General features: G+C 40.3%; 1 protein-coding gene across 2 annotated transcripts in view; it reads left to right on the top strand.

Annotated features, from left to right (window-relative positions):
- The window catches only part of LOC137796819 (A-type voltage-gated potassium channel KCND3-like), a 75,538-nt gene that overhangs the window by 38,491 nt on the left and 15,468 nt on the right, over positions 1–21,579 (top strand). The window contains exon 3 of one of the 2 annotated variants that reach the window (XM_068594976.1): positions 18,618–18,780. In XM_068594976.1, the coding sequence (XP_068451077.1) occupies positions 18,618–18,780 (163 nt within the window). Of the gene's footprint in view, positions 1–18,617; positions 18,787–21,579 lie in introns of both variants that reach the window. The other variant, XM_068594975.1, reaches the window with a different exon arrangement.

Below are 21,579 nucleotides of genomic sequence, written 5' to 3'. Positions count from 1 at the left end.
GGTTTCCAAACAAAAATGTGTGCAGACCAAAAAATATTGCAAATACTCGAAAGGTGCACTCAGTGGACTGCAGATCTTCGTAAAGAGTGTATAATACGACAACTGCTGTCTAACTGCTGTCTACTGAATAAACATGCATTAATTGTCTAACTCCTGTGTTTAGATCACAAGTGAATCAGACATGTTTATAACCCAGTGTTTAGACCATGAGTGTATCAGACATGTTCATGAACTGCACATTTAGACCACAAGTGTATCAGACATGTTTATAAACCCCGTGTTTAGACCACAAGTGTATCAGACATGTTTCTAAACCCTGTGTTTAGACCACAAGTGCATCAGACATGTTTTTCACTTGCACATCTCACACAACAAAGTCACTCTCATTTAAATGACATGCAGATGTCTGCACCAGCTCTGCTCAGGTACGTGTCTCAGCTCCGTCTCACGCTCGTATTCGTAACTTTAAGTGTTTATTTTAAGCTAAACGCAAGATTGATGCCCCATTTAAAAAAAAAAGCCATGGAATAACTGTGTCTCTGCTCTGGCCACAGAGCAGAGACTCTGGCTACAGAGCAGCGTCTGGAGTTCGTCAATGTACTTGGCTGAGTCTCACTTGCGGACCCTTGCGGTTAGAAGTAGAGAGTGAGGAGTCTGCAATTAATGAATGGCAGCGTCAAACAGAATTTATCTTGAGAACGTGTGAGCAACGGCAACCATGAGGGGTCCTCCAACATGCAGCCATAAATGAGCACCTTGAATATTCTGCCGTTTACATGCGACAGTATGCAAGACTAGCCATGGACAGACAGAGAGGAAATATCTTTTGTTGTTGTTGTTGACTGATACCGATTATGTTACCACTTTGGTCTTCATGTTCAAAAGAGCTATGCGAAGTGCGGATGCCCTGTCTGTTTTTTCTTTTTTTCCATCTTGGTGTGAATCCAATCAACTCATGTGCACAATTTACTAAACCAAAAAAAGGGGGGAAAAATCTTCATGCCTTAATTAGGAACATCAGAGGAGAGAAAGTCATTACTGCTGTGAATGAGCTGAATGGATGCTTGTGGGCGGGGGGGCTCCATATGTCTTCATTAAGCCACAGTGTTCCACGCTGACCAAAAAGGATTGTGTCCATACCTTGGCTAAAATACACATGTGCAACGCCCGAACATATCATTAAGCAGTAAAATATATTCATATCTGAATATCTTTCAACCACTTTGATATCACATCCAAGCACAGTATTCATGAGTCATTTGATGGAAAATGATTTGACATTTCTCTTTCCTCGTGTTAAAATCAGTTTTCTAACATTAAATGAAAAATCACTGGAATTCAACATATCTCAGAAAGTATATTGGCTTTTCGGTTGACTTTATGATGAAATTCCCCGCAACATTGTTATGCATATGATCTTGTGGACCCTTTGGAAGAAAATCATGATGATATTTTGCATTCATGCCGGAAAAATATACACTTTCTTTTCTTCCCTTTTCTCACTGCATTAGTGGACCCAAAACTGTTTTCTTCTCTTTTTTTTCAACAACAAATCTTACAAGCAAGTGTGGTGCCTTTTGGTTTTATTCCAGGGGAACAATGCCTAAATAAGAGTTTTAAGAAGAGGGAATAATTCTGTTTTGCTTATCATGATGGTCTCGTTTCTTTGTGGACTTGTAGTTCTGTTCTCATTAGTTTTGTCCCTCATGAAAAAAACAACTGAACAACTTGTACTGTTATCATTTAATTAGATCCTATCTTTTTCTCCAGACTTTAATTAAGACCTCTTCTCTGTTTTGATAAATTTTGTTTAGATGCCTAAAGTGAAACCGAAGCGTCTTAAACAATCCTGTTGCTAAATCCAGGCTCTCAGCACTTGCGTCTTATCTGGATTAATAGCTTCATAAACTTTAGTTTAAAAAACGTTAAGTTGTTCAAGTGTGCTTCTGTTGAATGACAACTTTACGAAGGCTTAATTTTGCTTGGTCACACTCGTTTACCAGTTATCTCTCAACAACAGGATTGCTCGTACCACGTTGGTAACGTCAAAAGACAGATTGTTCATCGAAAACAGGGTGATCCCACAGTTGACCGTTCCTGTTGTTCCACTTCTTGCAAGATGTGTGCAGTTCTCCATTCATCGCGGTAACAAGTTTGGAGACTTGATTTACAATTGAAATCTCAAAGTTTAACTTCATTTGAACTGTGTAACATTTCCTCTTCATTATATCGGATCATTTTTACTCCCACTTGAACCCGGTGTAATGCATGTTCTACATTTAAGTAGTTTCAACATATTTCATGCTTATACTCAACCTAATAAACTGTGCGCCGCTGTTGAATCTGTGTTTGCGTTCAATTAGTTTGTAATGTTAGATGTATTAAACAAGTTACTGCATCCAAAATCAGTCATGGGCAAAGCACATCATTTGTTATTCCAATTTAAAGCATTAGTTTTGCATATGGTGGCCTATAGTTCAAGGCGCCTAACATATATCTGCAGTTAATGCAGTTGATTCTGGCTGTCAAACCTTTAATTTCAGCACAGCAACATTATATATTATACGGTCATCGGTCTCATACGGAACGGTGGCGAGTCTCCGTGCAGACGGGAGGTTGAACAGCTGGTCCTCTGGTGTGGTCAGAACCACCTCGAGCTGAACAAGTCCAAGACTGTGGAGATCACAGTGGACTTCAGGTGGAGCCCTCCATCCTGGACTTGTACACCTCCAGAGTCAGGAAGCGGGCTGGAAAGATCACTGCAGACCCCTCCACGCCCTGGACACAAGCTGCTTCAACTCCTCCCCTCTGGTAGGCGCTACAGAGCACTGTACACCGAAACCACCGGACACAGGAACAGTTTCTTCCCGCTGGCTGTCAGTCTGATGAACAACTAATCAGACACCTCCAACTGCACTATCAATACTTTCTGGGCTACTGTTTTATTTAATGTCTTTTTTGTCTTTTTTTTATTTATCTTGTAAAGTGCAAAGATCAAAGTGAAACCGGTGTCAAATTCCATATATGTGCAATTTTACATGGCCTTTACATGGCTATTAAAGCTGATTCAGATTCAGATTTGTCTGTGCCTTTTTATTACATTTTTATAAATCCCTGTTGAGAAATGCATTGGTTTTATGAAGCGGCATCGCTATGGTCACGGTTTGGGCACAGGAGAGTGTTGTTGAGACATTTTAGTTTGGGTCATAATGAAAAGGAATAATTAAGGTCAGAGGAGCTTTTTCGGTCTGGTGAAGATGATAAACGTATGATTCAAAACCAATCGTGGTCGTGATTTCAATATAACCAAAACAAGGTTCACTGTCATATTATTCCTGTTGTAATCACTCCAGCCACTAGAGGTCTTTGGCACCTGAACATAGACACTTGTTGGAGGCTCCTTGTTGCATGTCTTACCCATCTATTTTTCCCTGCATATGTCCTTACTGTATCTCTATCATCAAAAAAATTTCAGCCACATTTTTTTTTTTTTTTTTTTAATTCAGCCTTCCTGAATATTCAAAGCCAATTTTCATATTCTGGAGAAGCAGTCAAACAACCCGAGCAGTTGTTCCACTCAAACTAATTGAAAGGCAGAGAAGAAGCACATGCATAAGAATTAGAAAAGCAGGTGAGCAACACTGTTAAATCACGAGGCGTACCACATTATAGTTGATAGAGGACACATTCATGACTTACAATTAGTACTTTTTTCCCTTCTTTACATCCTGGGTGGACGCTAATGAAATAATGAAAAGGCTGTGATTAAAGCTGTGGGTTACTGATGAGGAGAATTACATTTATCATGCAATCCTGCGTCATAACACCATGCATCTGCTGCCCCACATGGAAATACACTTATCCATTACACATTTCATGCCTAATTATAATTTAATTATCAGGATTACTTCCTCTTATATAATGAGGAAATTAAAATGGAGAAATTAGCCACAGCAGGAATTAAATTTTCTTTTTTATGTGTTTTATGAGAGATGTTTCTTTTCAGATCCAAAAGATTTATAAGCATCGACTTCCCCCACTTGTTGGAATACCGAAGTGTTTTTTTAAGTTCACCAATGTTTCTATTTACAGTATTCCCCGTAAATTGCCCTTTAGAGAGAATAATCATACATGTACATATGAAGCTAATTACGCTGCATCACAAATACCACATGTGTATTCGTCTCTTCCTGCGGACTCCTGAAGTGGGATGCCACTCCTCTTGAGTGATACAACAGTAGCTCCTTGGGTCTCCTGAGCCTTCCTGTTAGCCTACTTTCTCCTGTAACCTACTTAGGAGGCTTTTTAAAAAGATCCCAAAGAAAGCTTTTTCATTTCTGTTCTCATCTCACGCTCTCTAATAGAGCCGGATGGAGAGACAGCTGATTTGGGGGTCGGACGCGAGGAGGGATATACCCTGAGAGAAGGTAGACACGTGGGAAGGTGGTTGATGAAGGTGTGGGATCGGACTGTAAACATGTAAATCCAAACAGCAGTTGCTCTTCTCTGCGAGGAACGTTGTCAGCCAATGAGGTGTGAAATAAACAGTGTTTTTTTTTTATTTTTATTGTGTCTCACTATGTATTGAGTGTATTTTGTGAAACCACAGCTTTGTGCATATGCTGCTTCGTGTTGCTATCGGTAATAATACGTATTTACACCTCTGCAAAAGCAAACTCTTCTTGCTCACAAAATAAGATGTCTCGTCTTCTGAAAAGCTACCATCCATCTCATTTTGGCACACACACTTTTCTTTTGCAGCACAGTGGGTTTTAATCAGCCAACATGCCTGCTCACATCTCACAGGGACGGTGGTTCTCCTCCTTACAGTGCTGCAGCAGTCCAAAAACCCAGAAATGAGTTTGCTTTTTTGCACTTCTGTTTCCCTCCTTTTGAAGTCAGTGGGGGTTTTTTTTGATTGGGTTTTAGGTTGGATGCATGAAATAAGACTTTTAGTTCACACAAGTTTAAGATTTGAATGTTTTGTTTTAAGATATACAATACGTCAGTAAATTCGGCCTTAAAATGAGGCGGGTGCTATCAAGTGGCTAAATAGGACGACAAAACGTCATCATGCCGACTAGTTCACCCTTAAATTCTCATTGTATACCTCTCATGTCGTAGCTTGTGTATAACTCTTCGCTTTTAACTGCTGCCGATTGCGTTGACAGTTCATTTGTGAAGATTATCTTGCTGAACGATCAGTATCATGAACATGTGTTTATTTAATACAGATGTATTATCTGCGATGAACCAAAGTTAATAGAAAAAAATCCCATTGTGTTTGTTTTTTTTGTCATGGGAACCAGTGCCATGCTGAAAAATATGGCATCCCTGCCGCACTCATGGACATGTGAAAAGTTTGCCTTCAGAGCTTTCTGCCAGAAATCTTAAGTTTATGCAACAAGCCTTCTTAGTTAGATTTAGGAAAACATTGTGGGTTGAAATAAACCCTTTCTGGGATGAAGCGCTGAAGGCCAACCTCCCATGTGCTTCTCTAGTGCCAGTCTATTGCATATGGTATCGCAATAATATCTCCTAAATGTTTTTTATTCACTGTTTAGGTTTGTTGAAACAGCCCTTAAACATCCATGTTTGTTGTTTTATAATCTCGTAATTTGAAGAGGAAATGTAATTGAGCAGCTGTTTGGAGAGTCTTCTCCAGGAAGTTGGCCATAGTCCAGTAAATCATGTCTTACTCGCTTGTGATCAGCTGCTTCTTGTTGACCATCTGTGTTGGATAACAGGTCCATACTCTCTGACTCACATCATCTCTTTTTCTTTCTTTTTTTCCGCCAATACTTCTCGACCCTATGAGTCGTCTGTGTTGTGTTCATCATGTATTAATGCAGCTACAGTGGCACTCTGGTGGCACAAGAAGAGTAAGGGAGGCTTAATAATTTAAATTTAGTGTGTAGAAACGCCACAACAAAGTTTTGCCTTGAGACCTAAAGGCAGTAGATAACAGGATGTTCTTTTGACGAGTGTCATCGTAGCCTGAAGGGAATTGGGAGGTTGCTGGTTTGAGTCTTCAAATTGGCTCAGAAAAGGCCAAAGTGAATGAATAACCCATCAGTACAAAAAGATGGCAGCGAGAGAGAGCTCGGTGCAGACATCCTCCTGGAGTCAATCATGGCCAACAGCACAGGAACAACTTCCCTCTAAACATTAGGTGTGTGTAATGGTGTGTTCACACCGAACGCGTCAAAAAATTTGTCGATGCACGTCAACACTTTTTTTTTTTCGACGCGCGTTGAGAAAAAGTGTGTTCACACCAAAAGCAGCAAGACTAATCTCGGTGCCACAAAGGGGGCGTGGCTTATCTCAGCCGCTTCTCTCATTGAAAAGAGCGACCTTTTCCATTATAGACAATGACATAACCACTAGATCTGCTTTTATACTTGTTGTGGAAGTCACAAAAACGTCGGAACATCAAACTCCATGGTGTCTGGGTTCATCATAGTATCCGTAGTCCCACAAAAATAAATGAAGCCCGCTGGAAAATACGCGTCTACGCAGCTTCGACGCAGCTGTGCATTGACTTGGCATGGAATCTTGACGCGTTTGGTGTGAACACAGCATCAGACAAACTATTTTCTCCTGATGTGTCTGTTGTCGGCATCATAAAGTTGACATTTTTGGTTTTTCGTGACGTGTCCGGCCAACTATTCAATGGAGTTCCATGATACTTTGCAAAGACATTTATGTCCCTCTCAGGATGAATCGTAGTAACTTTAGTGACAGCTTTAATTTAAAGTGCACTTAGTGGACCCGTACTTGTATAGGGCTTTTCTAGTCTTCCGACCACTCAAAGCACTTTACCGCTACATGACATCATTCACACAGTGATGAGAGGAGCTACCATACGAGGTGCCACATCAGAATTATCACATCCATGGGAGCAATTAAGTGGCTCGCTCAAGGACACGTACTGGGCATGGGCGAGCGGAGCCGGGGATCGTACCGCCGATTCTCTGATTAAAGGACGACTCTGCTCACCGCTGGGCCATTATGCCTATCTGCAGCCTCGTTGGGCCGCCAGAATACTCCCGTCATTAAAACATATTATTTGGGAGGCTGAATTTAAAAACGTGGATCTCGTTCCCTTGATTCTTCTTTGAGAATAGGAAGTCGGCATTGTGTTTGTTTGTTTTTTTATTTTTTTTATCGTCCATTTCCCTGCCACACTGCTGGTTTGTGATGGCCCTTAATATGACAAACACTCCATGCAAACACAATAAACAGAGACAGAGTTGATTGAGTTATGCACACTCACAGGCATTTTAGCTGGCATTCAGCTTTCCCTGAGAAGGCAATTGCTAATGCAGAATACTTAAATATCAAAGCAATTTGTATAACAGTGGGTTAGTGTGTCCTATCCAACGGTCCTTTTGATATTATGTCTATTTAATCTGGTTTCTGCACGGTCAGTGCCGAGTTCTCCGGGTGTCGGCGCTTGAGCACAGAATTACCAGTTGGCCCATTAGGGAGGGAATGATAGGACAGCACTTCCTGCTTATTAAATGTCACATTTTCATTTGCTTGTATCCAAAATGACACAGGAGGCAAGTTCCCCAGATTCACAACTAATTGTGATGCAATCACACCATGGCTGAAGAAATCTGCAAACCATTGATCAAGAGCTTCAGCCCTGGTCATGGAGATTAAGGCGAGGAGAAGGAGAAGCAGAGATACAAAATAAAAAAAAAGAGTTGTGGGTTAAGTTGTTGGCTGAAATTATGACTGCGCTTGTCCAACATTATTAGACTCACCGCATGTCACATATTCTTGTATCGGAAACAACAATTGGAAAGTGGAGTTTGCAATCATTTAACACTGAGTGAGAATACTTCCTGACTATAAGGACATTTAAGGTGGAAAATGCTCCTGTGTGTTTGTACTTAATTCAACTCATTTCAAAACCGCAGTCCATTTGATGCAATATATTATTTATGTAAATATTAAATAAAAATGTGTGTTGAACAGCAGCAATTTGTTTCACAGTATCACAAAGATGTTTACACCGATGTCAAATTCTAGCCTTTATACTAATAATACTTATATTAATACATATGCAAACCTAGTAAACATTGCTAATAAGCTAACTGGGTGTGTATTTAAATTGGATGAACAAGTACAAGTTACACCACCAACAATGGGTCTGATTCATCAACAGGAAAGTTTGATGCAGAAAAGATTTTCTCTCAAATATATCAGTTCCTGATTAACACACTTACTGAGGCTTTGCAAACATTTGGTCATTTTTTACTCAGCATTTCATCATTTGGAAACATTCCAAACACGCAGAAATGTTAATTATTCAGCCCGAATAAGTCCGTCTGGCGTTCACTGCCCATATAATACAACGCTGTAAATCCTCTGTTGACCAGAAATAAGACCAAAGCCTAAACAATGCTGTGGGTTTATAGTTGTGTTTGCACACACACCCCACACACACACACACACACACACACACACACACAATTGACTCACTGTTAAGGTTTAGCAGGCTTAATGTTTCATTGAAGTCTTTTTACCACAATAAAACAAAAAGTCAATACTGGTTCTGTTGCCTGGCTCCACGCTGATGCAACATTGTTCCTGAATGCTCTGCTGCCCCGGCGCTGCTGGAGCTTGCAAACGAGTGAAATACAAAAAGCAAATATGTATTTTCCGTCACATCTTCAGGACAAGATGTTTCATTACGTCTGATGATTGTGTAGCTGAGTGTTTTAATGAAACCTGTCTGACAGAGAGAGAGTTGTGAAGAAGTGTGCAGAGAGCAAAGAGTGTCCATAAGGTGGAGGGAGAATGGAGATTTAACATAAACACACGACAAGCTTATAAAATACAGCATATTTTCAAAGATTACAATCGTAGTTTCCTACCTTTTCTGGTTGTGACCCCTTACAAAAAGTGAGTCTAGGTTGGGCCCCTTCAACCAAAGAGATACGTCATCTCTGTATTTATTTTTGGACTTTGCTTTTTTTTGGTGAGATATTGAATATTTGGTTCATTCAAAGTGTTTCTTATTTTCCTTCTATCAATCATCTCACAACCCCCCCCAAAATGTATTTTACGATCTTTTGCAGAGGCCTGACCCATTGTTTGGGAATCATGCTAGATTAGTACTTTTACTGTTGATTTTTCTCAATATTAAGTTGGTAATATTAATAATTTTGCTGAAATAAGATTGTAAATGCGAGACATTCAAGTCTTTAAGTACTTTTACGCTGGAAATACCATCTTTTCATAAGCGGGATGAAGGAGAGAACAGATTCCATGACGTCGGTGGAGTGAAAACTTGCAACAAACCTCAGTGCAAGTGTTTTTGATTCAATTCACGACATTAACCGTGTGTTCATTGTGATCGCAGTGGAGCCTCCTAGTTTGACTTGCCGCGCTACACCAACGCTCGATAAAGTGACGCAGAGGCGTCGCGAAAAAGTGTCAGTATCTGACCAGTTGTGACGAGAACGGATTGCAGCGATACTGTCGCCGTATGAATATCAAGCAGTGAGTTTAAAAAAAGACAACGCACGCTTGTGGTGAAATTTAGATGAAGAAATTCACCGTTTTTTATTCTCTGTTGCTGTTGCTCTCATTCATCATCCTCTGTCACACAGTTAACCTCAGTTAAACCAGCTTTATTCACGCTTTTGGATAAACCCACTGTTGGTAAGGTCATGCTCTCGCCTATCTTCTGTGTAATGTGTATTTGCCCTTGATGTTAAGCCTCCCTGTTAAGATAGACCAGCTTCTAATTTAACCAGGTGCTCCCATAGGTCATGATGGATGGCGCTTTCTTTCCAGTGGCAGCAGGTCACACAAACTAATATCCCGCACTGCTTGCAAGCTTTAATAACAGCCCCGCCACCCCACCCGCTGTTCTTCCTTTCCTCTTGTTTCTGCTGTTTTTCACCTGCTTTCCTTCAGTAGAAAACACAAGGTGAGGTGGAGTGTAAATATCAATACTGCAGGTTGTGTACCCTTGAAGTCCCCCTGGAAAGATGTTCATGCCATGTCCATTGCCTTTGCTGAGAGTTCGTAGAGCAGATCGGTGGAGTCATAAGAGCACTAAACCAAACCCACAATGGTTCTGCAGGGAGCTGTTTGACCTTTGAACGCTGCTTTACTTGCAGAGAAATGGAAGTGTATGAGGTGTTTTTTTAGTCTTCCTCTAATTCTAAATTAAGCACCAGCTTTAAAATGCAACATTTGACTTTGCGCTTTGATAAAATGTCGTCATCGATGATAAAATGTCGTCACCGCTGTTACTGCAAAAGAAGCAAGACATTTGAATTGTGCAGTCTTACCTTCTTAACAACAAGTTATGTTTAAAATATAAGTCTGTGTGCTCGTGTGTACTTTGTGATGTTAAGCAACTCCATAATGCAACTGCAGCTGCAGAGGGTATTCATTTTATTACATTTTGTGTCATTAGCTCGGTGCTCAAGTTAATTGCTGAGATCTTTGAGTGAATCGATCTTTCAGGTCATTCAGCAGCACTAATCATTATCTCTATGGTAACAATGGTTTAAATTATGTAATGTAAAAGGGTCATTTATAGTATAAACTGATAATAATAATAATCACACAACTCTGCAGTTCCTTTCAGCTCTATGGAGCATTTTAACGACTTTCATGTATAGTTCACTTCTTTAATTCACTATCATGGCGCTCATCAATCATATCAGTTCAGTAATGGATTATTACAAACACAAAAGTACATTTCATATTTTTTGCACTTAAATTTATTGTTGAGATATAGACTTTACAAAGTGTTTCTTGCCCTGTCAAACTCTATCTAACTCTATCTCAAAAATGAGACCCTTGAAATTGTCAAATGTCAGCAACCCCAACTCTTACTTACTTATTTTGAGAAAATGATTAAAAAAAATTAAAAAAAAAAAAGAAAAAAGATTAAATTAAGAAGAGTAAAAGTTCAAGTAAAGGAAATACATTCCAAATGAATAATAATTATAACTATATTAGGGTTGGGAATTGATACTCTTTAAAAAGCATTGCACAAAAAAATCCACCGCTATGTACTATCACGTGTTCTGTCGTCTAAAGATATCTGCAGTCAATCTTTTTTAGAGCCAGATCTAGAAAGAAAACTGCCCACTTGTCTGGGTTTTGCTGGCAGCTAATCACTGCAAGCATCCCGAGACTTACCACGAAATGTGATTGTCTCGCTATCACGGCAGCTCCACGCCGTGCAGTCTGTTGTATGGTGAAGGAAAAGCTCTGTGTATTTGACAGAGTTGGCAATTCGGCCTACAGAGATGCCACCAAATACCAAAATGTTCAAACGTGTGGCTGTACTTATACAAATATATGCGGTGGTGGTGATTTTATTTTACTAAAGGCGTCCTTTCATCTTATAGGCATCAAATAAAGTAGAGGAGAAAAAAAAAAGTATCAATTAAAGTCCTGTGTTGGAATCGATATCACTTTAAGGGTACTGATATTGCTTCTGGTATAATATTGTTTTTAACAATCCACAGCCTTACATTTAATTAATATTGAGCAGATGTTTTGATTGTTTCTGTTTGGCTGAAATGGTCACAAATGTCAGCTCATTGCTTCTTTGTTTTGGAGATTGGAGAAGTCCAATCCACTTTGCCAGGCACTCAAACAAACTGCGCTCGTATCTATAATGGGATTATCCAACACTGATTCTAGTGGCGCACGCAGAGCCATTTACATTCAAGGCAGATTATGTAAACATCATGCAAAGAGATCTCCTAGTCAACCTGCAGTGTCACACAGCAAGTGACAAAAAGCAATCAGGATTTGGGTGCCTGCCACATATTCAGAAGATTTATATGAATGGGTTTCAGGTAATCCTTTAAAGACAAGAATGGCTCATCTATTGATTAGCAAAATTGTTTTCATATGCAAGTTATTCACTTCAATCCCTAATTGTCCAAATGTTTTCTTATGTTCGTAGCTTTTATGAATAAATAACCAATTAAATGAGCTTTTCCAGATAAATGAAACCTCATTACAGTAAATATATCTTAGTTCCCTCGACACCAGCAGGACAAAGGACATTTGGATTATCTCTTGCACTTGTGTCCGTCCTGATGGAGGGATCCTCCTCTGTTGCTCTCCCTGAGGTTTCTTCCCCTTTTCTCCCCGTCAAAGAGGTTTTCTGGGAGAGTTTTTCCTGTGCCGATGTGAGGGTCAGAGCGAACAGAGGATGTCGCGTGTGTACAGATTGTAAAGCCCTCTGAGGCAGATTTGTGATATTTGGCTATACAAAACTAATTAAATTGAAGTAAAGCATTGTTTTATTTGTACTTGCTCTTGGCAACCACTGTCTGCGGATGGCGTGTGAGCACCATACTGTGTTGTATGTTGTATTTTGCCGATACGCCCCCTGGTGTTTGAGCACACTGCAACGAGCACGGCACTGAGCATGAAGAGGAAATGGTCTCCGGGACGTCACCGGTAGGTTTCTAAAGAGCCGTTACGAAGCTCAAAGTGGGCGGCTCCAGGTGACGACACTTCAAAGAAGTGGGCTCGTGGAGAAAGCTAGCAGCTAGCGACCTGAGATGATGTAATTTATGCCTACCTTTGAGCCTTCATAGCACATCTTTATACAACTCACCCGTTAAAATTAGACCCAAACCGGTTTATGATCCAGGCTGTTAACATTTATTTCGGCTGTAAAGTATGGCATTTCAACATGCAGGTCTATGGAGTATGACTAACTTTTGGCGCTTTTGGCTCTTCCACATTGGCTTTATGTCTTAGCGCCAGAGGTTTGCCGCTTGACAAAACGCCTTTGTGCACGCTCGTAGCTCCCACCCCATCTGTGAAGGCATGATGTTTTGTGCGAGTAAAAACACTCACTTAACACTCCCGAGTCTTTTGCTATTTTCACTAACTTTTCTTTTCACCCAGCTTTCGGGCCGGTGTCCATGTTGAATTTATTCATTCTGGTTCATTATGATCTCTAAATATTTTTAAAAGAATGGTTTCAATGGCCTATTCGGCAGGCAAAGAAACATTAAATCTGCTGTTGGACCCACTTTAGCTGGAGCATTCATAGCTGGCAGGACAACATTGACTGTCATACAGTACAACTCCAGTAAAACACTGAACCGTATGTAGATGTGTTAACTTAATGGAGACATATTTATCCATATTTGGGCAATTTCTGAAAATGTCCTCTGTAATGTCAGTTCATATTCAAAACCCTATCAGACAGAATCCAACCTGCTTTTGACACACGGTGTGTTGATTGATGACTTACATGGCCAGCAACTCACTGGTCAATCAATTCATGGTTTTCTGAGCATTTTCATGTCACAGGTGATCAATCTTCAGGAAATGAATAGAAATCACAAATTGCATTGTGAGCTCTTCACGTGTCAGAGCAAGAATACCACAGCCGCCTTCTATGATTAAAAATGTGGTTTTGGTCCTTTAGCTGCTCTCGTGATAAAAGTTTGTAATCCTCCTCATCGCAGCTGTAAACTATTAAGCCCGATTGATTGCTTTGGCTTCGTTGTACCTTCTTGATTCAGCACCTCCGGGTCAATTCTGATTTATTTGCGGCCCCTCACAGATGTCTCCAGAGAACGGCGTTCCACGGTGCCCGTGTTGCGGGAGCTACAGCTGAGTTTCTTTTAATGAAGGGCAAAAGAAGCGGGAGATTGGAAGAGATAAAACACATGACTGAATACATTCCCTCACAATTGATTTTTCCACTCGCTTAGGCCTCTTTTTCAAACTGTGGCAGATGGGAAAAGCGAAGTAATGAATCCCTGTAGAAGAGCATTTACCGGGGAAATAGCCCCACTTCTGAGTGTCGTGCCTTGTTGCTACGTTTAACTACTCTTTCAGGTTTTCCTGAATAATTCATGATTTACTTAATTGACTCTATACTGGCCTGTTTCTCATGGTAGCACATCAGTGTATTGATTTGAAACGGCTATCAGCTCTTATCCTGTCATCGAGGCAAACATACGTTCACAAAATTTGCCTATCTGAGAGACGAGCCCCTTCCTGACCCGCAGTGTTTTGCATTATTTATTCACAAACTTATTGACTCCCTAATTAATCCTCACTATATGAATGAGCAAAAGTTTCTTACTCTTGACATTTCATTCTGCAGCTGCCCACTGCTGTGAAACTGATGCTAATTTATAGATCTGTTTATGCAAAATACAGTCATGGGATTAGCCGCAATGTCCCACAGGACACTGGAAAATGCTACAAATAAATAAAAGACACACTGCTGGAGAGGATTGGCTCGGCACAACTTGGTAACCATTACATGTGCCACATGCAGAACAGTCCTAAAGGCCATGACACATCAGTCAAAAAAATAAAGAAATAAATGTATATGAGGGGATGAGGAAAGCCACGATTTGGTGTTACCGGTGGTGCGATCCCGCCAAAAGATGGTCTCCAGTGATTTTATTTTTATGCTCTCACTATTTTTGGTATTTGCGAACTTACTTTGTGTACACTGTTGTAATGACTTACACAAATGTGGTTTTAATTGCACTCTTACACGCATTCTTCATTTTCATCCAATTATTTAGTACTTTTTATATTTGGTATGTTCATATAATGAAACAACATTCAATATAACAAGCGTAAACAGCCCTGGAAAAGGATTGTTGAACGCAGCTATTTCATCTTTCTGGGAACTATACCAGGAATGTGGCCTTGCACATACTTGTTGCAGCATCGCGTGGAGCGCCGTAGCGTCTGTGTGGCATCGTACAAAGGTTCAGGCATTTGCAGATTGTTTTTTTTCACACAAAAATTATGAAATCAAATCATCAGCAATTCAGATTAACATTTTATAATAAGAGAAAGCGGGTGCTGTGAATGAAAGGCCAGCTCCAGAATGACCTCCTTTGCCGCCTGAGTAAAAATCACAACTAAACTATTCATCATTTAAGCATTTGAGCGTTTCGCTGTCCGTCCATTTCCTTTAATTATGACACCCTGTTGTGAACTCACTCACTGCAAAGAGCGAAACGTTGCATATTTCACCGTATCGCAGTTCTAATCATGTTTAACACATCATTGTGGGTATGAAGTGTCACATTATTACAACAAAGCAGTCAAAGACGGCCGAGAGCATGTCATCTCTCATCGGCTGACAGACAGTGAGCAGAGAGAACTGTGAAATCATTTGTCTGATTGTCTGGCAGCCGGTAGCAGGACTCGGCAACAATAACCACAAGCCCTCTGGTCAAATCTCCATCGCTTGTTAATAATCCGTCATGTTTCTGACTCCTGTGCTCGCAGTTCAAATCAGCCTGCCTGCCATGAGTTTTCAAACAATATAGGAAAAAGTTTTACTCAGGAAAAAAGGGGTTTGGTGTATGAAGGGAAACGAGAATATAATATTTTATTACTGCAAGATCCATTGAATTTGGAAAGTGTCCAACTTTTAGATTTAAGACTTTCAGTGGGATTAGTTAATGTATTGTCCGTCATGAATAGAAAAAATGTCTAAAATAATGTCTGAATTTATAGTCTGTTCAACTAGTTTTTTATTAATTCTGGTTTGCATCATTTGTGCTCCGCTCAACTTTGTAAGAAAAATAATTTAAAAAATGGATTTAAGAAATAGCCCGCTCTTCCCTCTCCTGCATATTTTGTTCAGGCAGAACAGACGGCTGGGTTTGTGATAATCCCCCAGCTCTTCAGTCTGTGGGTAGTAAGCAGGAGGTAAGTCTAGCGATTAAAGCGCTTTGCAGTGGGAGCTTTGTCCTCCCCCCTCCAACCCCCCCCCATCCCCCCTCCAAAAAAACAATAGTCTGAAAAGTGGAAAGCTAGCAACTACCCACGCCTTGAGCAGAGAGCGGCCCTCAGGAGACACAGCGGTCAACAGTGCATGGGGGCTTACCTGTCAAGAGTCTCGTTGTGTCGAGAACGCACTGGAGAGGAAATTCAGAGGAGCCGACGAGGCCAAACAGCCAGAGAGGGAGAGGAGCAAAAAAGAGCCCTCTGAACAAGAGCAAGTGTTTTACAGAAACTTTGAGGATCAAAATCAAACCACTATGCTCGATCTGTTTTTTCTTAAAGTGGCCCTCGGGGATAATGGTCTGTCGAGGACTGTGGTTACTAGAACAGTGTCTTAGGCAGAATATTCACTCCTCCAGCTCAGTGCCTCACCTGTATTCAGGCTACCTTCAAGTTGCGAGACCACATAACACAGAAAAATCCATCTTCCCGGGCTTCAAATAATGCGTCGTGTCCAGTAATCCAGAGCACCGACCCCCGTCGGGAGGAGCTACTGGCAGCTGTACGGGCGTGGCTTAGGTGTGTAGGAGAAGACAGCGAGAGGCCGCAATAGCGGCTCCTGGCGAGATGAGCGTGGATGCGTCGGTTACATCGGAAGTGTCGTGTTTTTTCATCGGATGACCAAAGAACGTCAATGATTGTTGATGTTTTTGCTCTAATACCAAAAAGGTTTGTTGACGTTTGATTGACAGGTTCATAAAATCCAATGCCACGTGTCTCCAAAAAGGCCTTTTCCAAACTATTTACAGTGTTTGCCTCTCAGATGGTGTGTGTAACAAACCACCTGGCTGTCTAGGTTGATTTTCCTTTTTTTTTTTAAACACACACACACACATAGAGTGGAGCAGAGCAGAGACAGGTGAAGATAACGTTGACAGTAGCCTATCGTTCACAAACAGGTTTTGTAGTTAGCGACTCACTGACGTGCCGATTCAGTTTTCTATTTGAACTAAACCAGATAATATCAAGTCAAAACGCATCAGTGATGTAAGTGATTGTCCCGGTGTGTTTCCTGAGCACTGCGCAGGACTCAGTTTTTAAAAGTAGTTGCTCCTCAGCTACCGGTCATTTGGTAACTTATGAGCAATTTGGCCTTCTGTGCTCTGATTAATTTGGCATGCGGTTAACAGACCAGTCCTAATTTGGTTTGAATGAAAACTCCTGACGTTTGCGACCAGCCTCAAAGCAGTCAACCTGGGTGAAATGCTGATCTAATAACTCTCTTTCCCTGAAGACGCTACAGATCAAGCACCAGCAAACATTGTTTCCCCAAAGCTTCACGTCAGACTACTTAAACGTGATGTCGGTGGCCTCTCCAGGAGACGATGTCAGTGCCATGTCCCACCTGCTTACGAGCTCGTCCTGGAAGTCTGTATTTAAAAATCACTTTGATCCATTGAACTCCATCATGGCCCACAGCTTTGGCCAGCACGTCGACCTTGGCCTTCTTCCTGGCCGTGGATCCCACTGGCATGGCTTTATTTATGCCCAGTCTGAGCTGCAAAGATAGCAGTGGTCCTATCTCTGTACCTCTGTCCTCTGTGTTAAAGCAGCCGGTCACCTGTGCGATCGAATTATGGGATGCCCGAAAGAAGCTGTGAACAAAAGGAGTTAGAATGTGGTGAAAAATCCCATTTTCTGGTACGCTTGTTAAAGAGATGTAACAGTTAAAGCTGCCTTAATTGCATTTTGGATTTAACTAAGTGCTACGTCCGTAATGTGCTGACAGCGTGTTTCAGCTGCCACCGAAAAAATTCCTTAATGCAGGTTTAACTTTATAGTGAGACAGACATTGAAATTGAGTACTTACTCACTAACAGATGTAGTGTCCCACAGTGTTTTTTGTTTTTTTTTGCACTCATTATATACAGTGCACGGGCTGCACGGTGGTGTAGTGGCTGGCACTGACGCCTCACAGTAAGAGGGTCTGTGGTTCGGATCCCAGGCGGGGTGGGGTTCAGATACTTCTGTGTGGAGTTTGCATGTTCTCCCCGTGGCAGCGTGGGTTCTCTCCGGGTTCTCCGGCTTCCTCCCACAGTCCAAAGACATGCTGCATAGGTTAATTGGACTCTAAATTGCCCGTAAGTGTGAATGTGAGCGTGAGTGGTTGTCTGTCTCTATGTCTGCCCTGTGATGGACTGGCGACTTGTCCAGGGTGAACCCTGCCTTCGCCTCTTGACAGCTGGGATCGGCTCCAGCGCCCCGCGACCTTAATGAGGATAAGCGCTTCAGATAATGGATGGATGGATGGAATTATATACAGTGCATGTGTGGTGGGATGGTTGGCAAAACACATTCAAATAAAATGACACAAAGTCACTATATTGCTCTCAAATAGAAAGAGCCTTCTGCCAAAGGAAATGTTTATAAAACCAGGTGGAATCATTCAACCTTGCGTAGGGCAATAGATATCTGCATTTTTCTTTTAATTGCCTTTTAAAATAAATACATTTGTCATTATATTCTCATATCTTAGAGGATGTGACAAGATGACATAATTACTTGAGCTCCAGTAGGTTTGATGCTTTGACACATGACTGAAATAAATTAGTCTCTTCTGATTATTCTTTATTTTTGGGCCTTTGTGATGAGCAGCATGCAGCGTGATATCCATGCTTTATCTACAGTTTGTCCTATGTTGAGGTGTAGTCTAAAACTATGATTTCTTTTTTGTTATTCCAGCTTTTCTGGCTCATCGCACATGCAGAGAGTTTCCCCTCTTGCATTTCCACTAAGTTTGTCACGGCATGTGGATGGAAACCTAACTTGAGTATGAAGTCGCCACCATGCATCTATTTCAGCTCTTTGTCTCACCAAATCTGTCTCATTTCTAGCTACGGAGACATGGTGCCGAAGACGATCGCCGGGAAGATCTTCGGCTCCATCTGTTCCCTGAGTGGCGTGCTGGTGATCGCGCTGCCGGTCCCAGTTATCGTCTCAAACTTCAGTCGCATCTACCACCAGAACCAGAGAGCAGACAAACGCCGCGCTCAGAAGGTAAAAGTCAGTGTCTTTATTTTATCCCTTCTGCTCCAGCAGGGAGATTCAAAGTGTGGGTTGAATAAAGTGTTTGCACATTAACACAGAAGAGCTCAAGCTTTTGATTTTCAAAAGACCACAGAATTATTAGATAGTATCGCGTCGTGGATGGGGAGCACGGATGGCAGGTTGACGTGTATGTGCTGCGCTGGTGGATACTGAAGATTTTTTTTTTTATTGAATCATTGTGTGTACATTCAGATAAAAGAAAACTAAAACAATGACAAAGATAGATAGATAGATAGATAGATAGATAGATAGATAGATAGATAGATAGATAGATACTTTATTAATCTCCAAGGGGAAATGTGTCGTCAGAGTAGCGCTCAACACTTTACAGACACCAGGAAAACTTTTTCAGTTGAAAAGATCTTGATGAATGATATATTCCTTTAAACAGAAGGTCAAAGGAAACATTTTACAAACTTGAAAAAAGGTGATGTTGAGAAGAATTGAACCCAATTAATTCTTTATTTTTGCACACTTGAAACAATACAGAGATAAATGAATAGATCAGTGCAGGAAGAGACAAAAAGCCAACTGGGCTTATTTGAAGCCTCCACCAAAAAATTAACAGATATGCATATTTCATAAACATAAAAAGTTAAACATGTTTGATATAACAGCTAAATACAATAACTAATAACAGCTAATACAATAACTAATAACAGCTAATACAAGAACTAATAACAGTGAATACAAGAACTAATAACAGTGAATACAAGAACTAATAACAGCTAATACAAGAACTAATAACAGCTAATACAAGAACTAATAACAGCTAATACAAGAAAGACATGAACACTAAATACATAAACAAAACAAAAATAATAACTCTTGCAAAACAGCAATATTTTATAGAAGGACATTTCTCTGAGTGGGAAAAGTCATTCCATAATTTGGTTCCACAAAATCTATTAGAAAATTGACCCCTGCTTGTCAGTAATTTAGAAGGATGAAGACGTGAAGATTGACGAGTTGAGTAAGAATTAATCAGATTATTTACTTTGAAGAAGGTCTTAAAATGATCAGGGATATTTCCTTTACCTAAAATAATCGTACACATGAAAATGCAAGTGAAAGAAATGTTAATGTCATAAATAGTAAGAATCTGAAGTTTGTGAAATAAAGGAGCAGCTGAGATGTGAGACTGTGATTGTGTTTCAATCCTAGCAAAACGGTTTTAGAGGACCAGCATTTTTTTCCGAGAAGTAGGAAAAGTACTTGCCCAAACGATATTGCAGTAAGAAAGATAAGGATAAATTAAACTGTAATAAAGAACAAGGAGACAGTTTTCTGTACGTCTGCATTATAAATCTCCTTAATGTCCTTCAACCTACATTGTCGCGCACACACACACAAAAGACATGTTCTGCCCTTCAGAACTACATTACGTCCTTCAACATATGCACACGCTCCCTTTCTCTCGTTCTCAACCGAACACTTTAAATCCAAGTACTAAATGTTCACTATCCACTTACTACACTCACCCAGTGGGCTTGACCTTTCTGCGGGGCGAGATAAGAGAGCTATTAAGTTAGAGAGCAGCTGCTGATAGCTAATTGAGGAGGGAAAAGTCTGGTTTTAATCCATAGCGATATGAAAATCCTATGTGTCTGGTTTTTCATTATTATATTGCTTTGAATCAGCAAAAATAAGACGGAAATAAAATAAAAGGATGTCGATGATAGATATACTATCAAGAAAAAAACATTCGTTATGGTAATTTTCTCACACGTGGTTTGACAATAGACCGTATTTAACCGTTAATGAAAGTCAAGAAAATGTCCCACTTTTAGGTAAAGACACATTTTTTTATTATTATTCCGGTACCGTAATTGCCTAAAAAAACAAATAGTAAAAATGTTGTAACTCACGCTGCAAATATGATTTTATATTTTCCGAGATGTGAGGCATGATCGTGCCACAACCAAGGAAAATGGGAAAGAAAGAAACAATAAGGACTCACAACATCTCCTTATTAAATAATATACAATAATAATAAGTGCAGGGATGACGTATTTGTATGCCAACCTGAATGTTAGATTATACTGTTTCCCTTATTGAGGAAAAAACCTCTGCTGCAAAACAACATTTATTATACTTCCACATTTTGTTTAGCATTATAATCTTCATGAAAAGCTAATGTTAGGCTGTAAACAAACTACAGCTGTCATGAACTCACGTTACCGCCACTCAGCTCAAGACCGCCGAGTGCTTGGAATGAGGATGTTTCGTCATCTCATTTCACCACAACATTAACTGTATATATTCGCATTCATATCATTTTACAGGTCTTTCCATCGTTCCTCGACCTCATCATATTCTGTAAAAATCATTTCCCAATACATTTTTAAAAACAGCAAAGGACCAGAGCATGTGGGGCAAATAAGATTTCTACATAAATTGTTCCATGATGCTTTTACAACTTGTACTTATTACCTCTTCCTTGACTGTTGAATATTGTTTTACATTTTGTGTATATGGGCATGAATGAACTGTTGCGTAGCAACAGCTACTGACAGCAGGAGCGGCCGAAAATGCCGTGAGGACAGACATCTGTCCGAGTCGTATCTCAGGCAGCTGTTTATTTTTGCGACTCATCTTCTCCAAAATATTTCATAATCCAGAAGAACGTTATTTAATTGCCGATCAATCAGTCGCACAGATGTTTTTAAGAATCAAATATAGATACATGTATTGAGCAACAAACAATGAATCTTAACTCTCATAATTGTGGACAAACAATAGTTTTTT

Source organism: Clinocottus analis, unplaced genomic scaffold, assembly GCF_023055335.1.
Source record: "Clinocottus analis isolate CAN_PGR_092001 unplaced genomic scaffold, fCliAna1.0.p SCAF_3, whole genome shotgun sequence".
In the NCBI taxonomy this organism is placed as follows: Eukaryota; Metazoa; Chordata; class Actinopteri; order Perciformes; family Cottidae; genus Clinocottus; species Clinocottus analis.
The sequence above is the reverse complement of the archived record's forward strand: the minus strand, read 5'-3'. Positions and strand labels throughout refer to the sequence as shown.